The sequence below is a fragment of the Dromiciops gliroides genome, chromosome 2 (assembly GCF_019393635.1).
Source record: "Dromiciops gliroides isolate mDroGli1 chromosome 2, mDroGli1.pri, whole genome shotgun sequence".
In the NCBI taxonomy this organism is placed as follows: domain Eukaryota; kingdom Metazoa; phylum Chordata; class Mammalia; order Microbiotheria; family Microbiotheriidae; genus Dromiciops; species Dromiciops gliroides.
This window is the reverse complement of record NC_057862.1, coordinates 385,555,043-385,570,532: the sequence shown is the minus strand read 5'-3', so window position 1 is coordinate 385,570,532 and position 15,490 is coordinate 385,555,043. Positions and strand designations below refer to the sequence as shown.

The window sequence follows — 15,490 nt, the reverse complement described above, 5'->3', positions numbered from 1 at the left end:
CTCCCTTCCTTTTAATTGAAGAGTTCTTATCTTCCCATTCTGAATTTGGCTCCCAATTCACACTGTGTACCTTCCTTGTCCAGGTTTTAGTTTCCTCATCTGTAAAATGAGGGAGTAAGACTAGATGGTATTTACAGGGCCTCTAAGATTCCTTCTAGTTTTAAACATTTGCTCTTATGATCTGATGAATAGAAAATATTATATCTGGAAAGGATCTTACAGATCATCTAGTCCAAACCAATCCCATTACAGTGAGGGCAAACGAGGCCCAGAGAGATTAGTTTTGCCCCAAATTCATAGAACTAGTAAGTAGTAGGGAAGGATTCAAACCCAGGTCACCTGACTCTTACAGGGCTCTTTCCACAAAATACCATGTATTACCTTTTCAAAATCAAAAGGACCCCTAGGTGTGAACCAGGAATGCTCAGGCAGCTAGGTGGTAAAATGGATCAAAGGCTAGACCTGAAGTCAGGAATACCTGAATTCAAATTCCACCTCAGACACTTCCTAGTTTTGTGACCCTGAGAAAATCAGTTAACCTCTGTTTGCCTCGGTTTCCTCACCTGTAAAATGGGGATTACAACAGTGCCTACCTTATAATAGGGTTATTAGGAGGATGTTATGAGATATGTGTAAAGTACGTTGCAGACCTTAAAGTTCTATACAAATGTGATTATACCATGAGAGGAAGCAAAATGTCCTATGGGCCCTCAGACGTGAGTAGGAACCCCTACTGGCATCTGGAAAACTGCATGGGACCACTTAATTTCACAGAGGAGGAAATCAAGTCCAACCCAAATGCAAACAGGTAACACATTAGGAAGGCAGTCAGTTCACTAAATCATTTTGGATGAGGAGGAGAGGAGAGGGTGGTTTATGAGAATGAGACGGTAGTGGCTAAGGAATGGCAAGACAGAGGCTAAGACATCAGTAGTCTCCTTCACGGGGACAGGGGCTCAGGGCCTATATCCTTTCCTTCATTTCCATCAGATGAGAGGGAGAGGGAGGTCTTCAGGGGACATTAGGGTGACACTACTCTCTTCCTCCTCCTGCCTAGAGAAAGGAAGGGACAGAGAAGGGAAACATTTTCTTTAGTCCCTCTCTGTCTGTTCCTTCTCCTGCCCTCATCCCATCTCTCTGGGGCCCACCTCTTTCTTCTCTGGTAGCAAGAAACAGTCCTGCCAGTGGGCAGTGCCCCCAAATGGAAGGGACAGAAGCAGCTCCTTGGTGGGGTGGTGGTGAGGAGGAAGAGGGGAAAGGGTAGAAAGGAAGAGAGACAAGGTGGGGGAGTGAAGTGAAAGGAAGGCACTTCTAAACTGAGCCACTGCCCCTCAAACCAGCCTCCCTGGGGAATCAGGTGAGTTAGTCTAATTCAGATATGCCCCATCCCCCTTAGGCACTGCTTCCCTTAGACTCAGGAGAGCTTATTTTCTCCCCTAGACCTTGGGATATAGAGTGTTAAACCTGGAAGGGACCTTAGAACATAGAACACTGGATCTGGAAGAGCCTTAAAACATAAAATCATGGAAATTAGAACAGAATGTTAGAGTAGAAAGTGCCTTAGAACATAGAACCTTGAAACAAAGAACATAAAGCTAAACTCTAAAACCTCTCAGTGCAACTTCCTTGTTTTACAGATGAGGAAACTGAGGCTTAGAGAGAAGTGACTTTCCAGCTGATGATTACTGTCCAACGGGGCGGGGGTGGGGGGGCATTGGGGGTGGCCGCAGATGGTTCCAATAGGGCAAGTCCACAACCAATTTCCTCTCCCTGACCCCTAAGCCCAGAATGGTCCACTAGAACCCTTCCTTTCTCCCTGACACTCAGAATTTGCAAAGCCCCAAATAAAGACCCTCCTGTCCCTTTCCTAATTTCCCAGCTGCATCCCAGGTGCAAACCTCCCCACCCCGCAGGTTCTCGGCAGGTGAATGCCCAGAAGGAACCCTACCTGGAGCAGGGGTCCCTGGAGCAGGCGACACAGTTTGCAGCAATAACAACAGACTGAGTGAGAGATGCGGCCCTGGGGAGGAAAGAGGTGAGAAAGGTCAGGCTGGGGAGAAGAGGACAAAGCGGAGAGCCGAGATAAACAAAAAGCGATAGAGGGAGATGAAGTAGCAAAAGAGAATGTGAGAATGGAGGGAAATGGAAAGAAAAAGGAGAAAATGGGAAGGAGTGGAGGGAGGAGAGAGGACATGGGGTGGGGGGAATAAGAGGAAAGTAAGCGAGAGAAACAGGAGAAGAGGAGGAGAGGAGATAGGAAGAAAAATAAGGGAAAGGGGAGGGCGTGGAAGACAAGTGCGGAAACAGAAGAGCCGCGGCTGGAAGGAATCGGCTGCCCTGACCGAACTCACAGCTCATGGTGGGCAGAGGGAGTTTAATAGTCTAGAAGCTGGCGGGCAGCCGGTCTCCGTCCGCTCGGTACCAAGAGCCCTGACCAGTGCGGGCTCCAGCCCCTTGTAGCCCCAGGCTGCCCGCCTCGGCTCCTCCCAGTCGTTTCTCCTTGCACTCACTCTCTCTAAACCTCCAGCCAGCCCCGCCCCCTCGGACAAGCAGGGGGTGGTTGGATGGGGCCCCGTACAGCCCTAGAGACGTAGGGGAATCTGTGGAGCGGTTTCCTGGACTTTGAGAATGAGAGACTCACAAAATATGAAAGGAACCAGCAAATCCAATCCCCTTCTAAAAGCCCTCTGTAGCATCCCTGACTAAAGGTTTCTTGAATTCTTCCAGGAATGGGCAGTTCACTATCTGGGAAGGTGAGAAGCTCCTTTTGTGATGAATTTCATTTTAAATGAACTATTCTGAGGTTCTTTCTGCTGAGCTGAACTCTATTTCCTTGTATTTCTCCAAACCCTGATGCTTCTGCCCTCTAGGGCTAACCAGAACAAGTCGGTCCCCTCTTCCACACCCAGGTGGTGTGGTTCTGCAATCTTTCCACTGCCTGCACGCATAAACTCCTGTTCCCCAAACAGGATCATGGAATTATACTATTCAGAACTGGAAGGAACCTTAGAGACCGTCCAACCCACCAAGACCCACTTTCTAGAAAAGGAAGCTAAGGCCTAAGAAGGGAAGTGACTTGACCAAAGTCTAGCGACTAGTAAGTAGTAAAGTTAGGAGGGAAACACAGATCCTCTGACTCCAAACTGACAAAATAGGCATGCCTACTCCTCGTTTCTGTCCCTGATCCATTCTCCTGCCTCAGTTTCCTCAGTTGCAGGCCAGAGAATAGTGAAAGGGGCACAGAATTTGAAGTAAATAAAAGGAACTTTAAGTTTGAATCCCAGTTCTATGACTTACTATCAGTGTGAACTTGGGGAAGTCATCATTAATGGGCCTCTAATTCATCATCTGGAAAATGAGTGGGTTAGATCACATGATCTCTTCCCTCTCCAAGTCCTACAATAGTGAAGGTTGTTACTGTTTGTCCTTTTTTATTGAAGAGGACCATGACAGATATTGTGACTTTTAATGAACTGGATTTAAGTGAGGGAGGGCTATGCAAGGTCACCAACCTTACTCTCTCCTCCAGAGGCATCTGGGTTCAGTACCAAGATATACTTCAGGACAAATGAAGTTGCCCCTGTATATTTAAAGCAATTGGAGTTGAGTGACTTGCCCAGGGTCACATAGCTAGTAACTAAAGTGAGATTTTAACTCAGGTCATCACAATTCCAGGACCAATGCTTTAACAAGAGGCACCCTCTAGTTCCTGACTCTGTCTAGGACTCCTTTAAAGCCAATATGTTTAAAGAGCTTCTATTTGCCCTTCCAATCCTAGCCAACCAGTGGGGAATATTACCACAAAAAAAGGATGAGCCACCTAGTCTTCTGTCTCCACCCTGGAAACTCCCAAAGCTTCTCCCTTAAAAGCCACTGGCTCTAGGGCCTGGCTCAGATTTGGGAGGTGAAACAAGGAGGAGGAAGAATGGGAGATAACAAGGTACTCACCCACCTTCTGGAGAAAACAGTAACAGGCTTTCCCTCCCAATCAACCCAGAATAAAGTTCCTACCTCAGAAGTACTGCATGGGGAAAGGTAAGGGGGCTATCACTTCTGGAAAGGAGTCATTTCATTGTGGATAGGGGAGTAGTGCTTTGGTGGAGAGATTTAGCATGGTCCCCTATGGAAAGGAGACTTTGAACTTTCTATAGTGTGCTTCCCTTTCCTTCCTCCTCTCATAAGGAGCTGGTGCTGCCACAGAAGTTTTAAAGAATGATACAGGATAAACTTGCTGCTTCATGGACTCATCTGTGCCTAAAGGTTTAATGATTACCCCCAGGTTTAACAATTACCTTAGCCCTACCCCTTCTCCTCCCTGAAAGGTAACATGGTGTAGTCTAAAGAGAAGGGGATTGAAAATCTTGAGATGGGGCAGCTGGGTGGCACAGTGGATAAAGCACCAGCCCTGAATTCAGGAGGACCTGAGTTCCAATCCAGCCTCAGACACTTGACACTTACTAGCTGTGTGACCCTAGACAAGTCACTTAACCCTCATTGCCCAGGGGGGAAAAATTCTTGAGACCTGGATTCTGGTCCAGACTTTGCTACTAAGTATTTTTGTCATGTTGGGTAAGTCCATTCTCTAGACCTGTTTCCTCATCAGACAAGTGAGGAATTAGATCAGATGATGGCTAAGATACTTTCTGCTTCTAACATAGAGTAGTATAACCACTTCTAAGCACATGCATGCTCGCCATGCAGCTTATTACACTCCAGCCATCATCTTCATCTTCCCCCATTCCCAAAATTAGACTTTCTCCAGGGGTCCCTTGCCCTTATTCAGGCTTTTACCCAGAACCAGGCTTTTGTTCCATCCCCAGCCACCTCTACACTGTGCAGCCTCCCTGCATTCCCTTTCCACCACTTCTCCCCGCCACCCCCAACTTTAGATTTAAGCTCCTCAAGAGAAAGAATGATCTCACGTGCCTGCATTGGCATCCCCAGCACCTAGCAAAGTAAACACTTAAGAAATGCTTCACCTATGGGTGTTCAGAGATCTCTTCCAGCTCTGACATTTGATGTACTTGATTCCCTTTCAACACTAACATTTTATTTTCCACAGACTAGCATTCTATGCTCCAAGGTCCTTTAACATTTGAGAGGCGATGTGACATACTAGTAAAAGTTTGGGACCTAGTCAGGAGACCTAGGCTTGAATATTGATTCTCTGTGTGATTATGGACCATCAATTACTTACTCTCAGTGCCTCCATTTCTTCATCTGTAAAATGGGGGTAATAATATTCATACCATCTACCTCATAAGGTTATTATGAGTAAAGTGTTTTGCAAACTTTAAAGTGCTATGTTAATATGAGTTGTTATTATATTCCAACATCCCTTCCAGAAGATTTCAAATTCTAGGCTATATAAATGTGAGTTATTACTATATTCTAAGTTCTCTTCCAGAAGTTTTCACATTTTATGTTCTAAAGCTTTTTCTACCTCTAATGATCTATCATGAATCATTAGATCTCATGGAACCTCAGAATCTTGCCTGACTCCTCAGTGAAATTGGCCCAGCAGTCCAAAGAGGAGAACCTAAGGAGATGAATGCCTAGTTCCCAGTTTGTGAAATTAACTTGGATAGGCAAACCCATGATGAAATCAGATCAGTTGTTGAGAAACATAAGGGAAATATAGCAAAGAAGGTAAAACAACACCAAGAAGTAACAAACTACTGTTGAAAAACAGATAAATTATTACTCAGAAAACAAGCCAAGATCTTCAGAGGGATGGAGGAAATGGAGGACTTGTTATTAATTCATACAGTGAGGCCCATGCTTCTGAAAGTTGAAAGAACAGGAAGAACAGTTGTTTTTCTTAAAGCTGAGAAACACAAATTGAAACAACTCTGAGGTTTCACTGCATACTTAGAAAATTGGTAAAGATGACCAATAATGGGGATAGTAAGTGTTGGGGGTGTGCCTACAAGATAGGCACACCACTGCATTGTTGATGGAGCTATAAATTAGTCCAATTATTTTGGAAAAGCATTTTGGAAAGAAATTAAGGAAATAAAGTCACTAAAATCTCCAACTTCTTTGACCCAGAGAGTCTAATACTAGGCAGATACCCCAAGGAGATCACTGATAAGAAAGGATCCATAAATACACTAAAATATTTATAGGAGCACTTTTTTTGGTAGCAAAGAACTGGAAACAAAACAGATACCCATTAATTAGGAAAACAAATAAACAAATTATGGTATATTAATATAATGGAATAATAATGTGATGTAAAAATGATGAATATGATAAATATATAAAAGCATGGAAAGATTTACATGAACTTGATGTAAAGTGAAATAAACAGAGCCAAGAAAACAATATAAACAATGACTACAACAATGTAAATGGAAACAAAATTGAATATTACCAAATTACAAAGATTAAGCATGGTTCCAAATAAGGGAGAATGAGAATACACTTGCCCCAACTCCTTTACAGAGGTGAGAGGTCCTCAGGTCTAGATGAGAGAGAGAGAGAGAGAGAGAGAGAGAGAGAGAGAGAGAGAGAGAGAGAGAGAGAGAGAGAGAGAGATTGTTTTGATGTATTAATCAATTTTGCTTACTATATTTTTTCTTCCCCTTTGTCTTTCAAAAATATGCTTTTTAATATGGAATGGTTCTCTGGGAGGAAAAGGGGGAAGGATGCATGGGAAAATTCAGTCTACATAAAAGCAAATTATATCAATAATTTTTTTTAAAAATCTACTAACCATTGCTCTATTCTCTTATAGCTCTTATCCTATGACCCTAGCTATGAAACAACAAACAAGTCATTTAATCTCCATGATCCTCATTTTTAACATCTGCAAAAATGAAGATAATAATTCTACTACCTAATTCACTGGATTGTTGTGAGGAAGTGTTTTGCAAACTTTAAAATACTATATATGCATCTGAATTAATATTACTCTCCTTTTGTTTCTAATCCCTAGATCTCCTGGACCATCTAAAAACCTCATAAAGGCATGGTAGATTTTTGGTCCCCTAACCTGATCTCTACAAAATTAGTCAGCTGGTTAACACCAAGACTTTGCCTTTGAACCCCTACTTTGCATTGATCTCACTTTCCCCTATATCATTTTCATATTTGGGTTATTTATGTATTTGTTCTTCACTCCCAGCAGATTATAAACTAATTTTGAGCTGGCGCTTATCTTGGTAACCCTGATGCCCTGCTGTACTTTGCACATAGTAGGCACTTTAAAAAATGTTTCTAGAATTGGATCCATATCTGTCTCTAGTCAGTGAGCCCCAGAAGGGCAGGGACCCATATATTGTTTACCTCTGTGTCCCCTTCTTCCTAGAAATGGTCCTATACAGAACAAATCCCCAAGTCAATTTACCATAGACCCTCATAGTTGGAAGAAACTTGAGGACATCCTGCAGAAGAAGAATGGCTCATATCTCTAGAGTAATTTAAGGTTTATGATACATTTTCAATAGCCTCTGAGAGCCAGATAGTGCTAGTATAATAATTTCATTTTACATATGAGGAAAATATGAATCAGAAATGAAGTAACCTGACCAAGCCCAATAGCTAATAATTGTGGAAACAAGGATTTGAACATGGAGGCTTTATGCACACTTTCCCCAAGAACACACTGCCTCTCTCATAGATTTCATAGCATTTCAGTGGTAGTTTGCTTTTTTTCCAATTAACCAATTATTCATCAAAAACCATGTATATTAATTTTGTTGTTGTTCTTGTTTTGTAGGGCAATGAGGGTTACATGAATTCAGGTTCACACGGCTAGTAAGTGTCAAGTGTCTGAGGACGCATTTGAACTCAGGTCCTCCTGAATCCAGGACTGGTGCTTTCTTTATCTACTATTCCACCCATCTGCCCCTACTGCATATTAATTTTAATATTTTTAATTTAATTTAATTTTATTTTGCGGGGCAATGGAGGTTAAGTGACTTGCCCAGGGCCACACAACTAGTAAGTGTCAAGTGTCTGAGGCTGGATTTGAACTCAGGTACTCCTGAATCCAGGGCCGGTGCTTTATCCACTGTGCCATCTAGCCACCCCTGCATATTAATTTTGATAAAGTAATTACAAAGTCATCAAGAATGTCTTAAAGTGGAAAAATCAAGAGACTTGCAGGAAGAGACCCTAAGTTCAAATCCCAGCTCTTTCACTTACTACTTGTGTGACCTTGAATAAGTCACTTCATCTGTCTGTGACTCAGTTTCCTCATCTATAAAAATGAGGAGTTTGGACTCAGTGACCTCTAAAGTACCTTCCACCTCTAAATAGATTATCCTACAGCAATAAAAATAAAGAAAAAATAATAAATACAAAAAATAAATACAAAGCAGTCATATACAAAGTAGCTTGGGAGAGAGGTAGCAGGTGAAGTGATAAAGACAGGTCTCATATAGAAAATGGTGCTTGAGCTTTGACTTTCAAGGCAAAAGGAGAGGAATTCTTTGAGGCAGAGGTGAGGAGAGAGTGTATTCCAGGCATGTAAAATGGTCAGTGCAAAAGCACAGAGATGGAAGATAGATTGCTATATGAAGAACACAGAGAAGGCCATTTTGGCTAGTTTGCAGAGTGTGGGGGAGGAGTAATGTCCACTGGAGGCTGGAAAGATAAAATTGTGAAAGTTTTAAAAGCTAAACAAAGGAGTTTCTATTTATGCTAAAGACATCAGAGGCTAATGGAACTGACTAAGGGAGTGATATTGTCACATATGGGCTGCATCAAGAAATCATGTGGGGGGGGCAGCTAGGTGGCACAGTGGATAGAGCACCAGCCCCGGAGTCAGGAGTACCTGACTTCAAATCTGGCCTCAGACACTTAACACTTACTAGCCGTGTGACCCTGGACAAGTCACTTAACCCCAATTGCCTCACTAAAAAAAAATCATGTGGGAAGCAGTGTGTAGGGTGGACTGGAATGGAGAGAAACTTGAGGAAGAGTGACCAAGTTGCAATAATGCAGGCAAGAGGTGATGAGGACTTGAACCAAGGTGGTAGCCATGTAAGTAGAGGGAAGAGGTCAGATTCAAAAGATTGTATAGGTAGAAACAGCAAGATTTAGGAAGAGAGACAACCTCTGGAAAGAGGGACTACCAGCCCCTCCAAAGGAAGGCAGAGAGATGGCAACAGAAAAAAAGATGGGGAAGGAGAAGAAGGAGGAGGAGGAAGAACGGAGGAGGAGAGGAGGGGGAGAAAGAAGAGAAGGAAGAGGAGGGGAGAAGGAGGAAGAGGAGGAGGAGGAGAAGAAGGAGGAGGAGAAGGAGGAGGAGAAGAGGAGGAAGAAGAAGAAGAAGAAGGAGAAGGAGAAGAGGAGGAAGAAGAAGGACAAGAAGGAGGCAGAGAATAAGAAGGAGAAGGAGAAGAAGAAAAGAAATCAGGCCCTCTGGAAGAGAGGAACAAGCACTGGAGTCAGAGGTCCTAGGTTTGATTTTTTTGGCTCTTCCACTTAGTAGCTCTGTGAACTTGGCCAAGTTACAGTGTTGAACTTCTCTGGAGCTTAAGCGTCCTCATCTTTAAAAATAACTAAGCAATGTTCGAGATCCTTTTCAACTCTAAATCTATAATCCTCTGAGCTCTACCTTTGGGGAATTCAGAGTTGAGCAAGAGAAATAAGACACGGTAAAAAATAAAAAAATAAAAAAGCACTCCAAAATCATGTATCCACAAGTGCCCAATAAACTCATCTAATCAAGTATGTAAACAGTGCTAGCTTACTGAGCTCTGCTCTTAGCACAGATTCCTCTGCACTTTATGCCCTGAGTTCAGGTCCTTGACTCTGACCTTGACTTATTTGTGCAAGTCACTTAACTCACCAGGCCTCAGTTTCTTCATCTGTAAAATTAGAGGATTTATCTTTAAGGTCCTTGTCATTTCTAACACTGTATAAGTATACTCTGAATCTGTGAAGTTTTGCCAGTTCAATGTACCCACCAGGAAAGGATTTCCTGGTGGATTGGCCTAGGGCCAGAGTATGGGGGAAAAGTGCAAGAGCTCTATGTCTGAATTCTTTTAGACATAAGGTCCCTAGTTTGTTTGGTTTCCAGGGAGGAAGTTAAAGGTTTTGTAGAATAAAACTTCTATCTCTCCAAGAGCACAAGGTTTTTCTCCTTCTAGGCTGAGAAATCTGAGTTATTGTTGTTTCCTCTTGAGCCCTCTTCCATCTTTTCTCTGAACTTTTTGAAATCCATTCTCCTAAAGTCTAAGGTACACATCCATGTCTGGGATTCCCTGCCTTGGCTACCAAAAATTCTAAGATGACAGAGTAAGTGTGCCATGCCACCAAAATCTTAACTGTACCTTATGAGGTCATATTTATCTCCTTCTATTAAAATTAAAATTTGCTTTCTTTACAACCTGTATTCAGTGTTCTTGTATAAAGACATCTGAGACTACAGACATTGCTTTTGGATTCTTTGAGGGTTATTTTCTCTTTCAAATGGCAGGATCACAAGACTAAGAGTTGGGAAGGACTTTAAAATAATCTACTCCATGGAGGTGGGGGGGGAGGGTGGCAGGGGCAACTAGGTGTTGCAGTGGATAAAGCACCGGCCCTGGATTCAGGAGGACCTGAATTCAAATGCGGCCTCAGACACTTGACACTTTCTAGCTGTGTGACCCTGGGCAAGTCACTTAACCCTCATTGCCCCACAAAAATAAATAAATAGATGGATTGATGGGTGAGTGAATGAATGAACAAACGAACGAACGAACGAATGAATGAATGAATGAACGAATGAATGAACAAACAAATAAAAGACATTTATCAAGTATCTTCTATGTGCCAGGCACTGTGTTAAAGAGTTCCCGTTCTCAAGCTGCTCAAAGGGAGACAACTGTGTACAAACAAAATGTATCCAGGATAAATTGGAGATACTCAACAGAGAGAAGATGCTCCCTTAAGGAGGACCAGGAAAGACTTCCTAGAAAAGAGGAGATTTTAGCTAAGACTAGAAGGAAATCAGGGAAACCAAGAGGTGGGTCCCTAAGTCTTTTAGGGGATTTGCAAGATCAAAACTATTTTCATGATAATGCTAAGATGTTTTAATTTCTAATTCAGTTAATATCAATAGACAGAACCCACATAAACAAAAGCTCTTTGGGGTCCTCAGAAATGAAAACATTGGAAAACCACTGAACAAGATGATCTCTAAGGCCCCTTCCATAAGTATTATACTGTGATCCTGCTGAGGGAGAGGGGTACGAAAGACCCTCGTGTCTCAGACTGAAGTTTTTAGATAGATCTGGGAGCTTTAGAAAAAAGTGGAAGGAGAGCTGCCTAGGTAGGAGTCATCCCAAGGAGCTGGAATCCTCAGGAAGCTGACATATTAGCAAAGCCTAAGGCCCATTGCCTAATCCTTTATAACATCCTCCAACATTACACTTATTTCTGAGTCATCCCTTTCTATTTTGCCATGTCATAGTTTCCATTCTTACAGTTTTCTCTGGACCTTTTTCTCCCACCTCCTTCATTTTTCAGTTAAAAGTGACCTTTCCCTCTAAACACTTTGTCTCTCTTCTCCACCTCTCTCATATTCTTCCTGAATCATATATATGTTTGTCTCTGGGTCCCATCCTTCCTATTAATATGTAATCTTCAGGGCAGGAACTGTGTGGCTTTTCCATTTTTGCATCCTTAGTACCAAGTGCAGTACTTCGAATATAGCAAATCCCTTAAAAAAAAATTTTTTTTAATTTTGCTGTTTCATTTTGGCTGTGGCCAAATTGTTTCCCAGTTCGTAAACTTATTCTTGATCCTGCTGTCTACTAAAATAGTACTATAGCTTCACACTTTCCTAATTGCTTTCAGTTTTTTGTTTTGTTTCTTTAAAAAAAAAATGTTTTTATTCAAAAGTTAAACACCAAAAAAGAGCATGTCCATACACACAGCAGAACATTAAAAAGAGGATCCCCTATGAAATTTCAAATCTCCATTTAGTACCACTTGCCCTTTTTTCTTTAAAATATACAGTAAATTATACATGTAGCTCTCAAAACTGCCTTGCATGTCTGTGCTTCCTTTTGAACTTCCTTATGTCTCCTTCTATGCATTTAAAAAAAAAATTTCAATGGCCCTTCTTTTTTTGGCATCACTTTTGCTATTCTCCCTAAATTTCTTCCTTTCCCTCCTCCCCCCAATAAAAAAAAACTGAGAAAATGAAAGAGGAAAAACAACCCTCTTATAACAAATAAGCAGAGTCAAGCAAAAAGAGTACATATTGGGGGCAGCTAGGTGGTGCAGTGGATAAAGCACCAGCCCTGGTTTCAGGAGGACCTGAGTTCAAATCCAGCCTCAGATACTTGACACTTACTAGCTGCGTGACCCTGGGCAAGTCACTTAACCCTCACTGCCCCCCCCCAAAGAGTATATATGGTGGCCATGGTTTAAGACATGTCTCTCTGCCCAGATGTGTCCATCACCTACCTCCCTGTCAGAAGGTAGTTCTGTTTCATGGTAGGTCTCTGGACACACAGTCGGTCACTGCATTGATCTTCATTCCTAAGTCTTTAAAAGTGGTTTTCCTTGTATAAACTGTTCTCTTGATTGTGTTCATACTGCACAGAATTCTCCAAAATGACCTATCTCATCATATCTTCCAGCACAATAATATTCCAATACATCCACATACCACAATTTGTTGAACCATTCCCTGGTTGTCTAAAAGAGTATGTAAGACACTCCCTTAGTTTCTAGTTCTTTGTTTTTCTGCCCTAACTTCACCCCTACCCACAACTTTCTTATCTCTCTTTTTAGGATCAGGAAGATTGTTTTGCTTGTGACTATTAACACTCTGGTATTTTCCTACTACTTAACCACACCCCCTCCAATCCCCACTTTTTTTCCCTTGCTGAGTTTGGTGTATTTCTACATTGTTCAGGTTTCTTTTATCTGTTTAGATAAGAGTAAGGTTCATTCTGGGGCATGCTAGAGCCAACTCTCAAGAGCCAATTAGAAATCACCAATGCTATAAATCAAGAATTGATTTATTGTTTTGCTGATTGTCTAAACTTAAGGAGGTGGTAGATAAAATATCAATAATTCAGATTAAACTTAAAAGTATAATGCTATATATCTATATATCTATATATCCCTCCCCTCCAGGGTTGTACAGGGTGTACTTCTCACACACCTCAATTATATCATCATACAGCTCCTCCTAATAGCTCAAGCAAATTTATCTTCCTAGGTTTTCCTGGACTTTTGTGTTTGTAATTCAAAGTTCTTTTTCAGCAAAGGTCTTTTCACCAGAGAGATTTGAGTCCTTTATTCCATTAAAGATTCACTTTTTTTCCCCTCTAGGATTATACTCAGTTTTGCAAGGTGTTATTCTTGATTATAAGCCTATATCTTTTGCCTTTTATAATATCCTTCTAGAATCACTTCTGGTTTATAGTGAAGGCTTCAAGGTCTTATGTGATCCTGATTATAGTTCCTTGATACTTAAACTCCTTTTTTGAGGATTCTTTTAGTATTTTTTCTTTGGTATGGAATTTTGGCTAGGAGATTCCTGGGACTTTTCCTTTTAAGGTTGCTTTCAGGAGGTGACCAGTGGGTTCTTTCTATCTTTTCTCTCTGACTCTAGTAAATATGGGAAATTCTTTGATGGTATTTTAATTTTTTCCAACTACATGTGAAGACAATTTTTTCCCCATTTTTTTGATGAGGCAATTGGGATTAAATGACTACCCAGGGTCACACAGCTAGAAAGTGTCAAGTATCTGAGGTCACATTTGAACTCAGGTCCTCCTGACTCCAGAGCCAGTGCTCTATCCACTGTGCCACCTAGCTGCCCCGAAGACAATTTTTAACATTCATTTTTACAGAATTTTGAGTTCCAAATTTTTCTCCCTCCCTTCCCTCTTTCTAAAACAATAAGCAATGTGATATATGTGCAATCATGTAAAACATATTTCCATATTAGGCATGTCATGACAGAACAGACCAAAAGGGAAAGAAACCACACCTACAAAAATAAGGAAAGTGAAAATAGTATGCTTCAATCTGCATTCAGAGTCCATCAGTTCTTTCTCTAGATGTGCATTTTCCATCATGAGTCTTTTGCAATTTGTCTTAGATCATTATGTTGCTGAGAGGAGCTAAGTCATTCATAGTTGTTCATCACACAATGTTGCTGTTACTGTGTACAATATTTTCCTGGTTCTGTTCATTTCATTTTGCATCAGTTCATGTAAATCTCTCCAGGTTTTTCTGAAATCCACCTGCTCATCATTTCTTATAGCACAGTAGTACTCTATTACATTCATATACCACAGCTTGTTTAGCCATTCCCCAAATGATGGGCATCCCCTCAACTTCCAATTTTTTGCTACCACAACAAGGGCTGCAATATATTTGTGCATGTAGGTCTTTTTTTTCTTTTTTTTTTTTATGATGAAGACCTAGTAGAGGTATTACTGGATTAAAGGATATGCACAGTTTGATTCTCCTTTGAGCATAGTTCCAAATTGCTCTCCAAAATAGCTGGATCAATTCACAACTCCACCAATAGTACATTAGGGTCCCAATTTTCCCATATCCTCTCCAACATTGATCATTTTCCTTTTTTTGTCATATTAGGCAATCTGATAGATGTGAAGTGGCACCTCAGATTTGTTTTAATTTAAATTTCTCTAATCAAACATGTTTTAGAGTATTTCTTCATATGACTAAAGATGGTTTTGATTTCTTCATCTGAAAACTTCTTATTCATATCCTTTGACCATTTATCAATTGGGAAATGGAATCTGGGAAATTTTCACTCATGACATCTGAATTCTCAACTGGCTGAAATATGTTGGGACTTCTCTTACTTCTCTACCATATCTTCAAATCAGGTACCTTCTCCTCTCCTATATATTTCATCCCTCTCCTCCCACCTTCCCCAAGAGACTCTTCCTTGAAGACAAGGGCTGTCTTTCTTTCTTTTTTTCTATTTTTATCTCCAGCACATAGCACACAGTACCTGACACATAGAAAGAAGGTGTTTAATAAATGTTTATTAAGTGACTGCCTAGAAATATAGGATCCAGTCTTTTTTCTAATAATGGCTTCAAGGAATTCAAGGACTCGTAAATTATCTTTCTCTAACCTGTTTTCAAGTCAATTGTTTTTGGTATCTTATATTTCCCCCCATTTTTTCAATCTTTTGATTTTGTTTTATTTACTGCTATCTCACAGAGTCCATTGCTTGAACAAGGTTTCCACTTTCTCTTCTAAGCTATTTAATCTTTCAATTTTTTTCCTCCAAAAGTATTATTTCATTTTTTTAAATCTCTGGCTTTGTTTTTTTCTAGATATTAATATCTTTTTGTTTGTTTTTTATTTTGAGTCTCTGCTTAGAGTAGCTACTCATTCCTCCTTTTAAGCAATCTTTAGATATGCAATCCTTTTTTATGCTAAAACTAGTATATTATGTATTCTGTGTGTGTGTGTGTGTGTGTGTGTGTGTGTGTGTGTGTGTGTTTTCTTTGGTTTACTCATCTCTCCAGCTTTAGTTCCTAAA

At 40.8% G+C, this 15,490-nt stretch overlaps 1 protein-coding gene across 2 annotated transcripts in view; it reads right to left on the bottom strand.

Annotated features, from left to right (window-relative positions):
• The window catches only part of LOC122737980 (prostaglandin G/H synthase 1-like), a 55,686-nt gene extending 53,196 nt beyond the window's left edge, over positions 1-2,490 (bottom strand). Inside the window, exons 1-2 of one of the 2 annotated variants that reach the window (XM_043980004.1) lie at positions 2,352-2,490; positions 1,949-2,020 (exon numbers count right to left, since the gene is read on the bottom strand). In XM_043980004.1, the coding sequence (XP_043835939.1) occupies positions 1,949-2,020; positions 2,352-2,358 (79 nt within the window). In that variant the 5' untranslated portion in view covers positions 2,359-2,490. The remainder of the gene's footprint in view (positions 1-1,948; positions 2,021-2,351) is intronic. The other variant, XM_043980003.1, reaches the window with a different exon arrangement.
• Positions 2,491-15,490: the final 13,000 nt, after the last annotated feature.